We start from the raw sequence: 18097 nt of genomic DNA on the forward strand, positions 1-18097 counted from the left end.
GACAGGTGTGAAAATATATAATGATAAAATAAAATAAGTTTCCTATCCTTATGAAGCTTAGTAGTAGAAGAGATAAGACTCAGACACAAATACTATAATAAAAATGAGGTCATGATAAAAGCATATGGGAGATGACAAAATATTTTTGTGGAAGATTCAAGAAAGAAGTTCATTCTGATGGGAGAAGTGAGACAAAGGAAAGCTTCCTAAAAGATGACTGGAACTTATTCCTGAAGGAAGAGTTGAATTCTCAAAGGCAAATTTGAGAGCACCAGTACATCCTGTCCCAACCTTAATGTTGAAAAAACTTCCTGTAGTTGCAGAAAATGTACAGCACAAAGATATTATGTTCTCTGATGATGGGACATAAATAAGTATAAATTGAGCACCAACATTCAGAGCAATAAAAGGAAAATTAACCAATGATAATTGAGGAACAGAATTAAGCATTATAGCACAGTGTAATGGCAACAGCAATGTATTTAAAAGCAAAGGACCTTGGATAAGATCCTGACTCACTATTCCTGGAGCTTCAGGAAAGTAACTTTCTCTCTCTGGGTCTCTGTGAAGTGAAGCAGTTAGATGAAATGTTCACCTGTGACCTTTGGGCTCATTGACTAATTCAATAGTGTTAAGTGACTTATACATGCAAGGCAAAAAATAGAAATCTAGATATTGTAGTAAACAGAGGACTGGATTTAGAATCAAAAGACTTAAGTTCTAATCCAGCTTCAAAATCTTAAAAGCTGTGTGAGCAAGTCACTTAACCACTGTCTCAGTTTCCACATCTCTAAAATGGACATAATAATAGATTCTCTTCCAATGTTGTCATCAGGACAAAATAATTTTTTTTTGTAAAAAATGTTTAAATACATTTTTGTAAAATACTTTGTAAACCATAAAGTGCTCATATAAATACTAGATATTATCATTATCTTTGTGTTCCTAACAGAAAATATTTATATTTCTGAAATTAAAATGGACTTTATCTTAAAAAATCATTTTTAAACTGTTTACATGATACTTCTTAGAGATAGTCAGACCATAGTTATGTCTAGACACACAAACCCATTTGGAAAGAAAGAAGAGTGAATGAATTTAAATAATTGACCCATTTTAATCCAATTGGTTGAATCTAGTTAGAATTGATTCAGAACTTTTGTATTCCAAGGAAATACTAATTTTACCAAATTTAAGGGTTTTTTTTTTTACATGTGCTCTGTTTTCCTGAAACAGCATATTAATATACTTCCTTGAACATGATAGCATTTTTAAAATGTAATGAATGAACAGATTTATTCCACCAATATTTGTTGAGCATCCTACATGCAAGCTACTGGGGAAGTTACAAATATAAATAATCTGTGGTCTCTACTCTTAAGGAAGTTATAGTAGAAAAGTACAAGTATAAAGTAGAAAATGTAGTAGAAAAAAATTGTGCAGAATTTAAGGCATCAGATAATAAAACATGGAAGATGCTATAATCTAAAGAGGATTGAATTCTGAGTCAGAGGAACTGGAATCAAATCCTTGCTTGATATGTAACTGTTCTAATCAGTCTCTGAACTTCCATTTCCTCATTTGTAAGATAGGGTTGATTATAATATTTATAATGACTACCACATGTTGTTGTTATGAGGAAAGGATTTTCCAAGCTTTTAAGTTTTATATTTGGAGAGGATGTTGCATTATGGACAAAGAGCTGGCCCAAGAGTCAGGTAAACTTGAGTTCAAATTTGTCTCCAGCCCTCTAGATAAATCTGATCCCTCTATATCCCAGACGATATTCTTAAGACTTAAGTGGTGTAAACGCTGCTAATTTGCATTATTGAAAGGGAATTTTCTCAGCAGAACTCCCCTACACTGATAGAACCATGAGCCTGAATACACAAAAAAAAAATACTATGTAAATAAATGTGAACTATTATAAGAAGGCTAGATGGTGCTGGGAGATCAATTGAAGGGAAGATCATGTTCTTCTGGGATATCAGGGAAGTTTTCATGGGGAAAAAAATGTTACTTAAATGGAGACAAAGTGGGTTTCTACTTATCACCATTAATAGGACATGAAATTTATGTTGTTTTTTTCCAGGAAGCAGCATGATGCTGTGGAAGGAACACTGGATTTGGAGTCAATGGACCTGAGTTCAAATCCTGACTCTACCACTTACTACTTGTGTGACCTTGAGCACTTAAATTTTCTGAACCTTAGTTTCCTTATTTGTCAAATGAGAGGGTTGGTCTGAAGGGCTTCTGAGGTCCCAACTTCAGTGCTAGGATCCTGTGAGTAAGGATTCCTTACACTGGTCTCTCCAGCTGTGCCTACCTGTACCCTCTTGGCATAGCTTGCTGCAATAAGGGGAATGGTCTGTGGCCATCATAGAAGGGGATGCTACTAACATGCAAGAGAATGAAGCTAACTTTACTACATAATGATCGAGCACATGACCTTGGTCCTAATTGTCAGTACTCTAAGTAATGGAGATATTAGCTTTATCCATGAACCTCTGGTCTGAAAGAAGGCGAAGAATACCCTAGAAAAAAGTAAGGGAAAAGTTAACTGATAGTTGAATTCATTAATACCAACAGAATCAATACCAAAAAAATTTCAATTTTTTTGAAAATTAATCACTTTTTTGACATGTAGATATCAACTAAGGTATTCCATTATGTTGTACTTTTCCAGTAGGATTGGTAAAATTTTTCTCTAATTCCAAAAATGTATTGAGTTTTTTAATTAATAGATATTCATTTTTTGCAAACCTGAGTCTTCCTGATGCATTGGGCAATTTTATTATAAATCATAATTCCTTAGATGCATATAAATCATGACTGGATCTGGTCCAACACTTATCTTTAGAGGCAAGGATTATACCTAGACTTAACAAAAAAAATTATTTAGTTAGTCCATGACACTGTTAAGTTCTCTAGAAAAATAAAAGTCATTACCAATAAAGTCTTCAAGGTGCTCAACAAGCAGATGACAGGAAATATGCTATGTAGAGAGTACTGTATCTTTTCCATCTTTTTATATATTAAAAAGGGGGATTGCTCTAGAGAAGAGATACCAAACTCAAAGCCAGACACCATTACACAGATTAAAATGTAACTGGGGAATGTTTAATAAAACAAATAAAAATACCACCCAACACAGATAGTTTTAATCTGTCGTTTCGTTTTCCAAGTCAATATATGGCCTATAGGTCCCATTTTTATTTGAGTTTGACACATTACTACTCTAAACTACCTTCAGTTTCTGGAAGCTCTAACCCTTTATGATTCAATTCAGAATCCTTGCAAATATGTCAGAAGTATATCAGGCTAAAAAAAATAAAAACAAACAAACAAAAATACTACCCTAATCTGTCACCAATTTCTTTGCTAACAAACAAGGTAGCCCACTTCTCTGGAGTTGTTTGTTTCTAGAAAATAAAGAGGTTGGACTGAATGGTTTCTAAGTTCCCATCCAGTTCTAAAATTCTAGGTCTAGAATCTAAATCCTCCACCCACACATATATAAACACAAACCACTCATGATCCTTGGATGACTTTAAGTTTACTCATGAAAAAAAAACTTCTGTATTTTATTTGCTGTGTACTTGGATGACATGATTTTCTGTTTCTTAAAAAAAAAACAAAAGCAGAAAAATGGGAAAAAATATATATGATCAAGAAAAAAATCTGTCAGTCCTTCCCCTTTCCTTCTCTTAGTAAGAAAGTAAGTTATGTTAGTTTTGGGGGTTGTGGTTGGGAAAATGTTCTAGGGCTCTGTTTTAATGGTATCCTTTGCAAAGTTTCCTTTATTATGAGAATTCCTTTAAGTTTTATAAAAATGATGAATCAATGGACTCATCTTGCTCATTTCCCTGAAACTTTGGGCAAGTTTATTCCTCCCCAGGCAAACCCTGAGCTGTTCAGTAACTCATTCTTCTTTTTTCATTGCAGTATTCTCAAATGAGGGATGAAGTATTCAAATCAAACTTGGTCTGTGCATTTATCGTGCTTCTCTTTATCACCGCAATCCAAAGTTTGCTTCCTTCTTCAAGGTAAATACAGTGAGACTGAATTGTGATGAAAAATGTCATTCAAGCAACTTGAAGACCCTCAGCAGGTTGTTTTGCCAGTTTTCTCTCATTTCCAGGGGATCTGAATTCAGAATAATTGGGTCTAGAATTCATTCCAAAATGTTTGGCATTTCTATCAGAGTCTGTTCTAATGTTATTACTTTGAATCCTTATTCTATTACTCAGCCATTGCAAGTCTTTCTCTCCTTCTCAGAGAATGAAGAAAAAAATAGGATTTGAAGTTTTGTGCCACCAATTATTTAAAATTGCATTAGACAAAACAGACAGTGTCAGTGTCTCACACCATTTGTTTTGCTCATTATCTTTGAGAACATGATGTAGCCCGTCATATTGTATAACATGATGTCTTCCTCAGGCAGGTTGATTTCTGTATTTCATGTTAAGGTATTCATGAGCCAAATAGGAAAAAAAACTATGCCTTATGGACAGACCTGCACATAAGTCTGAATAGTTTGGCAATCCATAAAGATGCCTTTCTTAGAGGTTGCCTTCCTTACTTGATGCTCACTTTCAACTAAAGGACAGAGAGCTGGGCATGAAACATGAAAGGATGAATAACTCTGTATGCTACAAGAGAGAATTAAAATATTCCTTTGAGGCTGTTGATCTCATTTCGGGTCCAAGAAAAATCTGGCAACTAACTGAATGTGTTTATGATATAGTAAGAAGGAGATAGAAAGCTGCCCTCAAAGTCATGAATCCACTCTCTTTCTGGCTTATCTCTAATGTATCCTAGGTTTCTCTGGGAGTCTCTTAACTCCTCAGTGCCTCCAGGCATCTTTCCTGAAACCTTAAGATTTGATTATATTGTACCAGAACAACTGCTATTCTTCACTGACAAAAAAAAAAAAAATGTTCCACTTCAAAGATGGATTTCTCTTTATTACCAATCCACTGCCTTCACCCACCCACCCTCACTCATCTGCCACCCCTCCCCCACAAAAAAGAAAAAATATATAGGGACAAGTTATTGAATACTGAAATAAGTTGAAAAAAAAACAGCAAAGTGTCCATTGTCTAAAAAAAAAGAGCATTTATTTTGTTAGTCTGCATATTTAAAGATGACTGACTGGAGTTGAGGAACCATATGGACACTATCAAATTCTGCAATGTGAGAAGTCCTAAAGTAGATGGCCTGCACTTGGATCTGATGGAGTGGAAAGACAAGGGTGGACCCAAAAGCAATTATCCCATACTTAGGAGATTCCTCAGAGAGACTAGTTATAAACCCTGAGCCAAAGTATTTTTCTTCTCACACAGTGGTTCTAGTTTAAAAGAAATGGTGATGTCATCTAGGGGAGGGAGTAGAGGGAGGGAGGAGAAAATTTGGAAAAATGAATACAAGGGATAATGTTGTAAAAAAAATACCTATGCATATGTACTATCAAAAATATATAATTATAAAATTAATCAAAAATTCAAAAAAAGAGAAATGGTGAGCAGTCCTCAACTTGATTTGATCTTGTATAGGTAGCTAGGTCCTAGAACTAGATCTGAAAATGATGCCAAAGGTCATGCAGTACAATCTCCTCATTTCACAGATGAAAAAACTGAACTCTAAGAAAGTTTAATGATGTCTAAAATCATATTAGTTGTCAGCGGTGATACTTAAATATAAAAGTTCAAAATCCAAAAATCGTTATCTATTCATTGAACCATGTTGCTACTATTGGCATTTTCTAAGTCTTGTATAGTCTTCTTGAAAGAGAAGAGGAGAATTCTTGTAGAATGAGCTTGAAAGCAGTAAGAAGGTAAGTATGGGGACAGCTAGATGGAATAGTAAACATGAGTTCAAATCCAGCCTCAGACACTTAATATTTCTTAGCTGTGTGATCCTGGACAAAAATAAAAAAGAGGGTAAGTATGCCTATATAAATCCATAAATTTATGTATGATTCTTCTAAGCTTATTCAGTTGTGATAATCTACTTTGGGGAATTAGACATGTGAACTTATGACTATCTCCAAAATTATTCTGGTATCCAAACTGATAAATCTATTCTATGTTTAGTATTGGTGACTCCTGCTTAAAACAGAATGTTATTGATTAGAATGGACTGTATCTGATTTCATTGCCTAATTAATCAATGTAATTTTTTAAAAACCTTAAATAAAAGTCACAAAATGAACTAACAGAGGACATACTTTTCTATTCTATTAAAAAATTGAGTTCCCTTCTGCTTCTATACCTTCTGTTGCTGAATTGAGTGGTACTTAGTTACCTTGTCTTTTTCTTTTTCTGGTCCTTCCTCATTCCAACCACTACATCTCTGTAACTATAGCTACACCTCAAATAGATAAAAACACTTCAAAAGACCAAAAAAAGGTGTATTATCATACTAATTGATTATGTATTAAATGCCCATAGGATGTCAGATCCTTTGCCATGATGTTTATTAAGCTAAGCCATTAAATTTTAGCATCAATTTTTTATCTCCAGAACTGGGAGATTTATGATAAATTTGGGTTGCATATGTAATAGAATTCAGTTTCATTTAACTGAAGAATCAATACATTAAGCAGGCATGTGCAGGGTCCAAAACTGTGCTATCTAAAAATAAAAACAAACAAAATACCAAAAACAAATGAGGCAGAACTCTAAGCCAATAGTACTTTATTAAAGGGTCCCTGGTCTCACATCTTTCTCACAATCTGGACGCCTCCTTTTCCCAGGCCCTTACTTTTATCAGACAGATGCTCAGAGAAGGCACAGCAAAATACAAGATCTCAAGAGTTGATTAACCTTGATTTTAGCCTTTTGGGAAAAACCAGAAATAGTGCATCAGCTTGGGTGGTCACAGGGTGGACAAGGAAAACATCATCTCTGCTGACTAAGTGATCATAAGATGAATAAGCCAAGAGCCATTTCCACTAAATGATCTTAAGATAGGCTCCTTATCATGTTGGGCAAGAGAGGATGGGCCAGAGGTTCCAAAATAAGTCAGAGCTTTCTATTATATTAGATATGCTGAGTTTGGTCATCAACAATCTTATAGTTAGGAAGTGAACTTTGTAACTAGTAGTTCACAGCTCTGAGGCTTAATAGACAGAATTTATAATCACTACTCCTATGAAATCATTAAACTGCTTAACACTAATTGGAATATAATAGGTTCTAATTAATCAGCTATCATACATGTTGCTAGGAAGAGAGGATATAGAAGGTAAATAAGTCTTCAGGATAAATGTATTCTACTAGATGATCCCCTCCCCCCACGCACACACATACACACTCTTAATTTGAGTAGGAAGTGGGGAAAAGCAATGAAAGACTTCCCATATAGGAGGAAACCAGTAACTGAACTGATATTTCACAAAATCACCCTAAGACTTAGAAAAGATGTCAGCAGCTATCTAGTTTTAACCATGAGTGAGAGGGGGGAGGGCAATTTAGAGTGGGGTGGGGGTAGAGAGAGGAGGGGGAGAAAGGAAGGCAGGCAGGAAGGAAGGAAGGAAGGAAGGAAGGAAGGAGAGAGAGAGGGAGAGAAGGAGAGAGGGAGAGAAGGAAAGAGAAAAAGAAAGAGGGAGGGAGGGAAGGAAAGGGAAAGGGGGAGGGAAAGAGGGAGAGAGAGAGAGAGAGAGAGAAAGAGAAATAAATAGACCAACATTTTTGTCATTAGCTTCCTTTAATAGTGCCTGGTACATTATAGGCTTTTAATAAATATTTATTAATTAATTGACAATCTCAACTCATTTTGATTGCACATTTTTGGCATAACTATGTCATCCTCTTGTAGTAATCCTGCTAATTTTCTTTTTATGATTAGACTTTTTTGTCACTATATAGCCATATCACGTCAGACAAATACCATTCCCCCATATCTCCTCATCACACACATTGGGATTGTTTCCCATCTTCAACGATGTCATAATAATATTCCAAACTTTCAAGGTTGATGGCTCTTGTAGCATTTTATTTCATGAGAGCTAACCTGCTTTTCCTCTGAAACCTATGAAAATGGATTTCCCCAAATCTAGGTTGCATCACAGGCTATTCTACTCTTTCATCTTATTTTCCATCACAAATTCTAGGAAGGAATTATCATTTTTCTCACTGGATTCCTATCACTTATTCTCCAGGAATTATACTCCTTAAGTGAAAATCAAATATAGAATAGACTTACCTCTTCTGGTCCCTCTAGCTTTTGAAGGACGCATTAATACCAAGCCAATTTCAGAAGCTAACAGCTTTCATTTTCCATTAATAGCTTTGCTTGGTATTGACTCCATAACCTTTCTAAGCATAAGCTAATCACTTGAAACCTTATCACCATGCAAATTGAGGCAGTTTTTAATACTCAGCACTATCTCAACTCCCTCCATTACTTCTCTGTCTGATTGGAAAGCAGGAGGAAGGAATATTAAACCTCCTCAGAGCCTTCTTTTATAAAGATTCAGAATTTTCCAGGTAAATCTATTTTCCATCAGTAGATCTGTTCAATTTCAACTGCATAGAACATCATGAACCAGAGCCTGGTCCCACCGGGAAGTTTCCCCACTCTCTTACTTTTCAGCTACCTTTTATGTGTTGTATTCTTCCATGAGATTGTAAGCTGTTTGAGAGCAACCACTGCTTTATGTTTCTTACTTGTATCCCTAGTGCTTAATACAGTATCTGACACATAGTAAGCACTTTATAAATGTTCATTAAATTGGTTTGGATTGAACTGAAAATCAGTGTGTATGATGAGATGGGGGAGGAGGAAGGAAAGGGGAGGATACAGAGACAAAGGTGGAGAGAAAAGGAGAGGGAGAGGAAGACTGATTCCAGATTTCAGGATGCTTAAATTTACCAACATTATTATATCACACTTCTATGTTAGTCTAGTGATCTATTTCCCAAGCCTCTCCCCTATTTTGTTATTATGTTCAAATACTTACCAAGACACAATCATTTTCCTTTTGCCTTAAACCAACCATCCTTTAAATACTCTGTCATACTCATTCCCTCTGGTTCCCATATTTCCTCACATGAGAATATCTACAATTCTATCCCTATTTTCCCCTTTACCTATCCTTTTACTTTTAAATGAAGAAGTAAGAACAACAGTAGCATTTGAGGTTTACAAAATGCTTTGCATACATTATCTTCTTTAGTCCTCAAACTATTCTTTCTGTGAAGGAAATACAATCATTATCCCTTTTTACAAATGAAGAACTGAGGCTTAGAGAGTGGTTTGCCTAGGTTCCTGAAGTAGAACTTCAGTGCAGAATTCCTGACTTAAAGCCCAGCACTCTATTCACTGAGCTAAATACCAATCAAAAGTCATAGTTCAGTCATAAATTTCACCCTTTCAAATCTCAGTGATATTTTTATATAAATTAAAATTCACTCCTTGTATTAGAACTTCCAGGTCTTCTTTATTGCCTAAACTTTTAGTATTTGTGGATGGATATATAATTTCATGGGTCTTTATATTATTGACTCCTATCTTTTATTTTGTCTCATGAATTTGTGTCTCAAATTTTATTTCTCTGTAGTTATTATATATATATATACATACATACATACATGTGCCCATCAGATGCATACATGCATGCATACGTATGTATGTGCAAACTTATCCCTCCTACATCCTTTTTATTTTAGAACACTTTTTATTCTCAAATAATTCTACCTGGCTTTGCTAGGTAGACCATTTCTGGCCATAATTCTCTCATTCTCATATTCTATATCACAGCCCAAAATTCTAAATCTCATTCTCAGACAACACTTCTTATTTGGTTGTTCACTCCATTTTTCCTCCTCTTCTGTATGCATACCAAAGAAGAAAACACAGTGCTCCTACAGTCTTTAGTTTCTTCCCCAAATTCTTTGCTCAAGGCTTCATAACTATTGCCAATAATTTTTAGTTTCCTTTTAGTACTGTCTTTTGTGCCAACATGAATCAGCAGAGTGGGTAGCTATCATCTGTTTCTGTAAGTCTTGGGAGATTTTCTTTAATGTCTTGGTTATGTACTCTAGGAAGGCAACAGAGACCATATTTTTATTATCAGGGCAAGAAGTATATTAAGTACCCTAGGTCAGGGAATTGCTATTCTACTCTTTATACTAGAGTTATGTGTATACCTATTTGTACTAAGATGTACTTTGTAGGTGGTAATATGTCTTTCTCATAATATTTTGGCACCTCCCACAGGACCTTATGAATAATAGAGACTCAGTACATGTCTATTAAATTGAACCAAATCAAATCAAACATTTAAAGTTAATTCATTCAGGCTGTCCCATTTTTAAGAGCTAGTCAATCACAGAAACATTTTGTTATGCACTACCCCCAAATCACTTATGATTGTACATTCAAATGATTTAACTTTGCTACTTTTTCTACTTGCCAAATATATGCATATGCCAAATATGGCATTACTTGCAGTCCTTGCCAAATGCATGTGCTCTTCCATTTCCTCATCCAACTAATGAGTGGTTGGAAAGATGTTTACCTTAGAAAGGCTGAAAATAATACCACATATCATTCTTTTGTCATTTCATAAAAAAGTGAAATAAATAAAAGTCAAAGCTGAAATATTAACAGCCAATCCACGTGTTATGAGATCTGAGTGGTTCATTAGCCCTCCATACAACTCACTCTTTCTTTTCATGGTCACTAGTTTCCTATTCAACTTGTTTTAACTCTGACAGATTCTGTGTGTCTAAACAGATGATAAGAGTCTCTTATATAGTTAGTCTCTCCAGACAGATGTTTAACATTCTGCTTCATTATCTCTAGCTCTTTCAAATCTTGGGGTTTGGGGGAAAGGGAAAATTGATCTAGCCAAGCAAAGAGAGCAAACTGAGTATTTTCTTTTTCTTCTCACTCTCCTTCACATGCCATCAGTAAAAGGTTAAATGGAGTCAAACAAATGTTTCCAAACGATTGCTTATGCATAGATAGTAATAATAAAATAGAAATTCTTTACTTATCAAGTGATTTACTATTTTGATAGACTTTCATGTCCATTTTCTCACTTGTCTAAAACACAGTAGGCTGATGAGGCACAGACATTGTAAGGATTATTATTCCCCTTTTTCAGAAGAGAAAACTGAGGTCCAGAAAAATGAATTGAGTTAGTTGTCAAAAGATAAATAGTTGCTGAATAGTTAGGAAAGAATGGGGTTCATTGATTAAAAGCTGAATAGCTCTTTAGAAGTCCCTTAGCCTATGTAGCACTCAGGTTGTATGACATGGTAGTAGACTATTTAGGAGTTGTCCTAGTATTCAGAATCACAAGATTTCAGAATTGGAAGGGATATTGGTGGTCATGAAACTCACCCCAAATCTCTAAAACAATCACCTCTAGAAAACATATGGCACATAATACTTTCTCTACTAAAGGGAAATTTGTTCTCCCTTCTCTTCTACATCCTCTCCCCATAATATCTTCTTTCACTTTTGTATAGTTTCAATGACTGAGAAGTTTCTTCCTGACATTGTCTAAATTCACTTCTTTGTCATTTCCAACTCAGTGCTCAAAATTCTGCCCTCTGGAGCCAGTGCTTCTCCATGACAGCTCTCACACTTTCCCTGTCTTCTCTTCTCCAAGCTAAATGTACTCATTTCTTTCAGTTGATCCTTGAAAGATAGAAATGCTTACCCTACCCTTCCCAGATGCTCCCAGGCTTCTCATCTTCAAGCTACACACAGTTCTATTAATTCTAATATGTCATGAACTTAAAGTCCCTCAACTTCTAGTTTGCTCTCTTCTATCTGTTCTCTTTATTATCATTATTTTTCCTAAAATGTGGTATGCAGGACTGAAATTGTGATTTTACCATGACCGTCTAGTCCAAGAATATCTCTTACTTTTCCTTGGATACTATCCCTTTCCTAAGACAACCCAAGATTAGATTGACTTTCTTGGCTTCCATGTAATGTTCTTTAATCTAATTGAGGCTAAAGTTGCCTAATACTTTCAATCATTTTAAAAATGTTTTTTTTATTTTTTTTAAAGTTTAATTGATGTCACATTTTTAATATAGAATACATTTAGGGATTACTCTCATTTGTGAGAGATTTCACTATAAAAGAAAAATAAAAATAAAGCAAAACTAATAAAATATAGTGACCATATCTGAAAGTGTATGCAATATTTCATAACTATGGCCCTCTCTACCCCACACTTTTCTATTTAAAAACAAAAATTAACAAATGTCTTTTGTCTTCCCTACTACCTCTATCCTTTTGAGGGAAAAAATGAAAGAAAAATAAATTTATTGTAGCAAGTGTATATATTAAAAAGCAAATTCCTTCAATAGCAGTATGAAGACAGATGAAATAGATATGAGTAGAGATAGATGATAGATAGGTAAGTAGATATGTATTATAGAAATATGTGTGTGTATATGTGTGTGTGTGTATAATTTGTTATTAGTTCAAATATTCATTTCAGTCTTTGTGATGCCATTTAGAAATTTCTTGGCAAAGATACTAAACTAGTTTGTCTTTTCATTCTCCAGCTCATTTTACAAATTAGGAAATTAAGACAAACAGGGCAAAATCACTTGTCTAGGATCAAACAGCTATTAAGTGTCTGAGGTCAGATTTGATTTCAGGAAGATGAGACTTCCTGACTCTGGTTCAGCACCCTTGTCTACTGTGCCATCTAGCTGCTAGATAGATAGATAGATAGATAGATAGATAGATAGATAGATAGAGAGGCACACAGGCAGGCAGGCACACAGACAGGTAGGTAGGTATAGATACAGATATAGCTATCAAGCAAACGTTTTAAATCTCACTGTAATGGCTAAAATGTTTCACAACATTCTTATGGAATAATGGTTGTTGTTTTGATCATGGTTCTTATAACTTTGTAAAAATAAGTTTCTTATTTTTAGCAGTGTTGCTGCTAATGTGATAAATTGTTCTGGTTCCTAAGCTTCACTCTTCATGAGCTTATAAGGCTCGCTACAGTCAAGGACATGCTTGACATCTCTGGCTAAATGAAATTAAAATTGGGTGAATTTTAAATTGGTTGAGTGTCTGGAATCACAATTATGCATTAATTCTTTAATGTCATTGGGGGAAGGAATTTTTTGTTGTTGTTGTTACATGTAACTTCTTTTTATATTTTTTTAAATTTTTTATTAATTTTATAATTATAGCATTTTTTGACAGTACATATGCATAGGTATTTTTTTTACAATATTATCCCTTGTACTCCTTTCTGTTCAGAGTTTTTCCCGTCCTTCCCTCCATCCCCTCCCCTAGATGGCAGGCATATCCGTACATCGTAAATATCTTATAGTATATCCTAGGTACAATATATATGAGCAGAACCGAATTTTGTTGTTGTTGTTGCAAAGAAAGGATTGTATTCACAAGGTAAAAATAATCTGGGAAGAGAAACAAAACAAAACAAAACAAAACAATGCTCACAGTTTACACTCATTTCCCAGTATTCCTTTTCTGGATGTAGCTGATTCTGTCCATCATTGATCAATTGGAATTGGATTAGCTCTTCTCTATGTTGAAGATATCCACTTCCATCAGAATATATCCTCATACAGTAATGTTGTTGAAGTGTGTAATGATCTCCTTGTTCTGCTCGTTTCACTCAGCATCAGTTGATGTAAGTCTTTCCAAGCTTCTCTGTATTCCTCTTGTTGGTCATTTCTTACAGAACAATAATATTCCATAAGATTCATATACCATAATTTATCCAACCATACTCCAACTAATGGACATCCATTCATTTTCCAGTTTCTAGCCACTACAAAAAGAGCTGCCACAAACATTTTGGCACATACAGGTCCCTTTCCCTTCTTTAGTATTTCCTTGGATATAAGCCCAGTAGTATCAATTGGAAAATGGCTTGATTTCTTATAAATTAAAGTCAATTCTATGTGTATTTTGGAGATGAGGACTTTATCAGAACCTTTAACTGTAAAAATGTTTTCCCAATTTGTTACTTCCTTTCTAATCTTGTTTGCATTAGTTTTGTTTGTGCAAAAACTTTTTAATTTGATGTAATCAAGATTTTCTATTTTGTGGTCAATAATGATCTCTAGTTCTCCTTTGGACACAAATTCCTTCCTCCTCCACAAGTCTGAAAGGTAAACTATCCTATGTTCCTTTGATTTATTTATAATCTCGTTCTTTATGCTTAAATCTTGGACCCATTTTAATCTTATCTTAGTATGTGGTGTAAAATGTGGGTCCATGCCTAGTTTCTGCCATACTAATTTCCACTTTTCCTAGCAGTTTTTGTCAAATAATGAATTCTTATCCCAAAAGTTGGGATCTTTGGGTTTGTCAAACACTACATTCCTATTTTTATTCACTGTCTTGTTCTGTGAACCTAACCTATACCACTGATCAACTAGTCTATTTCTTAGCCAATACCAAATGGTTTTGGTGCCTGTTGCTTTATAATATAGTTCTAGATCAGGTACAGCTAGACCACCTTCATTTAATTTTTTTTCATTACTTCCCTTGAAATTCTTGACCTTTTGTTGTTCCATATGAATTCTGTTATTATTTTTTCTAGGTCATTAAAATAGTTTCTTGGGAGTCTGATTGGTATAGCATTAAATAAATAGATTAGTTTAGGGAGTATTGTCATCTTAATTATATTCGCTCGGCCTATCCAAGAGCACTCAATGTCTTTCCAATTATTTAAATCTGACTTTATTTTTGTGTAAGTGTTTCGTAATTTTGCTCATATAATTCCTTTGGTAGATATATTCCCAAATATTTTATACTGTTGACAAGTTATTTTGAATGGAATTTCTCTTTGTATCTCTTGCTGTTGGATTGTGTTGGTAATGTATAAAAATGCTGAGGATTTATGTGGATTTATTTTGTGTCCTGCAACTTTGCTAAAGTTCTGAATTATTTCTAATAGATTTTTAGCAGAGTCTTTGGGGTTCTCTAAGAATACCATTATGCTATCTGCAAAGAGTGATAGATAAGTTGATTTCCTCATTTCCTACTCTAATTCCTTGAATCTCTTTCTCGGCTCTTATTGCTGAGGCTAGCCTTTCTAGTACTATATTGAATAATAATGGTGATAGTGGGCAACCTTGTTTCACTCCTGATCTTACAGGGAAAGGTTCCAGTTTATCGCCATTACATATGATGTTTACTGAAGGTTTTAAATATATGCTCCTTATTATTTTAAGGAATAGTCCATTTATTCCTATACTCTCAAGCGTTTTTAGTAGGAATGGATGTTGGATTTTATCAAATGCTTTTTCTGCATCTATTGAGATCATCATATGGTTTTTGTTCATTTGATTATTAATATGGTCAATTATACTAATAGTTTTCCTAATATTAAACCAGCCCTGCATTCCTGTATAAATCCTACTTGATCATAGTGTATTATCCTGGGGATGATTTTTTGAAGTCTTTTTGTTAATATCTTCTTTAAGATTTTAGCATCAATATTCATCAAGGAGATTGGTCTATAATTTTCTTTCTCAGTTTTCAGCCTACCTGGTTTAGGTATCAATATTATGTCTGTGTCATAAAAGGAATTTGGTAGGACTCCTTCAATCCCTATTTTTTCACATAGTTTATATAGCAATGGAGTTAGTTGTACTTTAAATGTTTGGTACTATTTAGACTACTTACTTCTTCCTCTGTTAATCTGGGCAAGCTATATTTTTGAAGGTATTCTTCCATTTCATTTAAGTAATAGAATTTATTGGCATAAAGTTGATCAAAGTAGCTCCTAACTATTGTTCCAATTTCCTCTTCATTAGTGGTGAGTTCTCCCTTTTCATTTTCAAGACTAACAATTTGCTTATTCTCTTTCCTTTTTTTAATCATATTCATTAAGTGTTTGTCTAATTTGTTGGTTTTTTCATAGAACCAACTCTTAGTTTTATTAATTAATTCAATAGTTTTTTTAGTTTCAATTTTATTAATCTCATCTTTTATTTTTAGAATTTCAAGTTTCGTGTTTGTCTGGGGGTTTTTAATTTGTTCCTTTTCTAGCAATTTTAGTTGTAAGCCCAAATTGTTGACCCTCGTTTTCTCTATTTTATGCAAATAGGCCTCTAGAGACATAAAACTTCCCTTATTACTGCTTTGGCAGTATCCCATGCATTTTGGTATGATGTCTCATTGTTGTCATTTTCTTGTGTGAAGTTATTAATTATGTCTATGATTTGCTGTTTTACCCAATCATTCTTTAATATAAGATTATTTTTTCATCTATTTTCCCCTGGCTTTTTATTAAATGTAATTTTGATTGCATTGTGGTCTGAAAAGGATGCATTTACTATTTCTGCCTTACTGCATTTGATTTTGAGGTTTTTATGCCCTAGTATATGATCAATTTTTGTATAGGTTCCATGAACTGCTGAGAAGAAAGTATACTCCTTTCTGTCTCCATTTAGCTTTTGCCAAAGATCTATCATATCAAACTTTTCCAGTATTCCATTTACCTCTTTGACTTCTTTCTTATTTGTTTTGTGGTTTGATTTATCTAATTCTGAGAGTGCAAGGTTGAGATCTCCCACTATTATAGTTTTGCTGTCTATTTCTTTTTGCAGCTCTCTTAATTTCTCTTTTAAGAATTTAGATGCTGTACCACTTGGTGCTTATATGTTTAATATTGATACTGATCATTATCTATGCTACCCTTTAGCAGGATATAATGCCCTTCCTTATCTCTTTTAATTAGATCAATTTTTGTATTTTCTTGATCTGAGATGAGGATGGCTACCCCTGCTTTTTTGGCTTCACCTGAAGCATAGTAGATTCTGCTCCACCCTTTTACTTTTAGTTTGAATGTATCACCCTGTTTTAGGTGTGTTTCCTGTAAACAACATATAGTAGGATTCTGGCTTTTAATCCAGTCTGCTAACTGCTTTCTCTTTATGAGAGAGTTTACCCCATTCACATTTATGGTTAGAATCACTAATTCTATATTGCTTGCCTTCCTGTTAACCCCTGCTTATGCTTTTCTCCTTTCCTACCAGTGATCCTCCTTACCCCACTACCCAGTACTAAACTTGTGAACACCACTTGCTTTTCACAGCCATCCCTTTTTAGTATTCCTGCCCCACCTTAAAGTTCCTCTTCCTATTTTACCCCTTTATCTCACAATTTCTGTATTGCCTTCCCCTTAGCTTACTCCTTCCCTCTCACTTTTCAATGAAGTGGAAGAAGTTTCACCATAAATGAATATGTCCATTGGTACACACTATGTTCATCTCCCTCCTTTCTTTCTCTCAGATAAAATAGGTTACCTTTGCCTCTTCATGAGATGTAGTACCACCACTTTACCCTTTTTTATGATATAATTTCCTTTCCAACTCTAGTTTCTAAGACAAATTATACATATGTTCTTTACATATTTTTATGGCAGAAATATAGTTCTCAAGATTTCTTTTTACTTTTTTAGAAATCTCTTGGGTTCTGTATTTGAAGATCAAACATTTTGCTTAGGTCTGGTTTTTTCATCAATAATAGATGGAATGCATTTATTTCATTAAATGTCCATCTTCTTCCCTGGAAAATGATGCTCATTTTTGCTGGGTAAGTTATTCTTGGCTGCATACCAAGTTCCTTAGCCTTTCAGAATATCATGTTCAAGGCCCTTCATTATTTCAATGTGGACCCTGCTAGATCCTTGGTTATCCTTATTGTGGCTCCTCCATATCTGAATTGCTTTTTTCTAGCAGCTTCCAGGTTTTTTTTTCCTTCATCTGTTGGTTCTTGAACTTGGCCAATATTTTTCTTGGCATTTTGATTTTAGGATCCCTTTCAGTAAGTGATTAATTAATTTTTTCAATGTCTATTTTACCCTCTGTTTCCAAAACGTGTAGGCAGTTCTCTTTGATAATTTCCTGGAAAATAGTGTCTAGGATCTTTTTTTCCTCACATATTCTCAGATTGTCTCTCCTGGATCTGGTTTCCAGGTCTGTTGTCTTTCCAATAAGGTACTTGACATTCTTTTCAATTGTTTCTTTTTTCTGGTTTTGCTTTACTACTTCTTGGTTTCTCCTTGAGTCATTCATTTCTACTTGTTCGAGTCTAATTTTCAATGATGTATTTTCTT

General features: G+C 34.3%; 1 protein-coding gene across 2 annotated transcripts in view; it reads left to right on the top strand.

The window, feature by feature from the left end:
• The window catches only part of ADCY8 (adenylate cyclase 8), a 411706-nt gene that overhangs the window by 291254 nt on the left and 102355 nt on the right, over positions 1–18097 (top strand). For both annotated transcript variants that reach the window (XM_074265464.1, XM_074265467.1), the window contains one exon: positions 3946–4046. In XM_074265464.1, the coding sequence (XP_074121565.1) occupies positions 3946–4046 (101 nt within the window). The remainder of the gene's footprint in view (positions 1–3945; positions 4047–18097) is intronic.

The sequence above is a fragment of the Sminthopsis crassicaudata genome, chromosome 1 (genome assembly GCF_048593235.1).
Source record: "Sminthopsis crassicaudata isolate SCR6 chromosome 1, ASM4859323v1, whole genome shotgun sequence".
NCBI classification, from domain to species: Eukaryota; Metazoa; Chordata; class Mammalia; order Dasyuromorphia; family Dasyuridae; genus Sminthopsis; species Sminthopsis crassicaudata.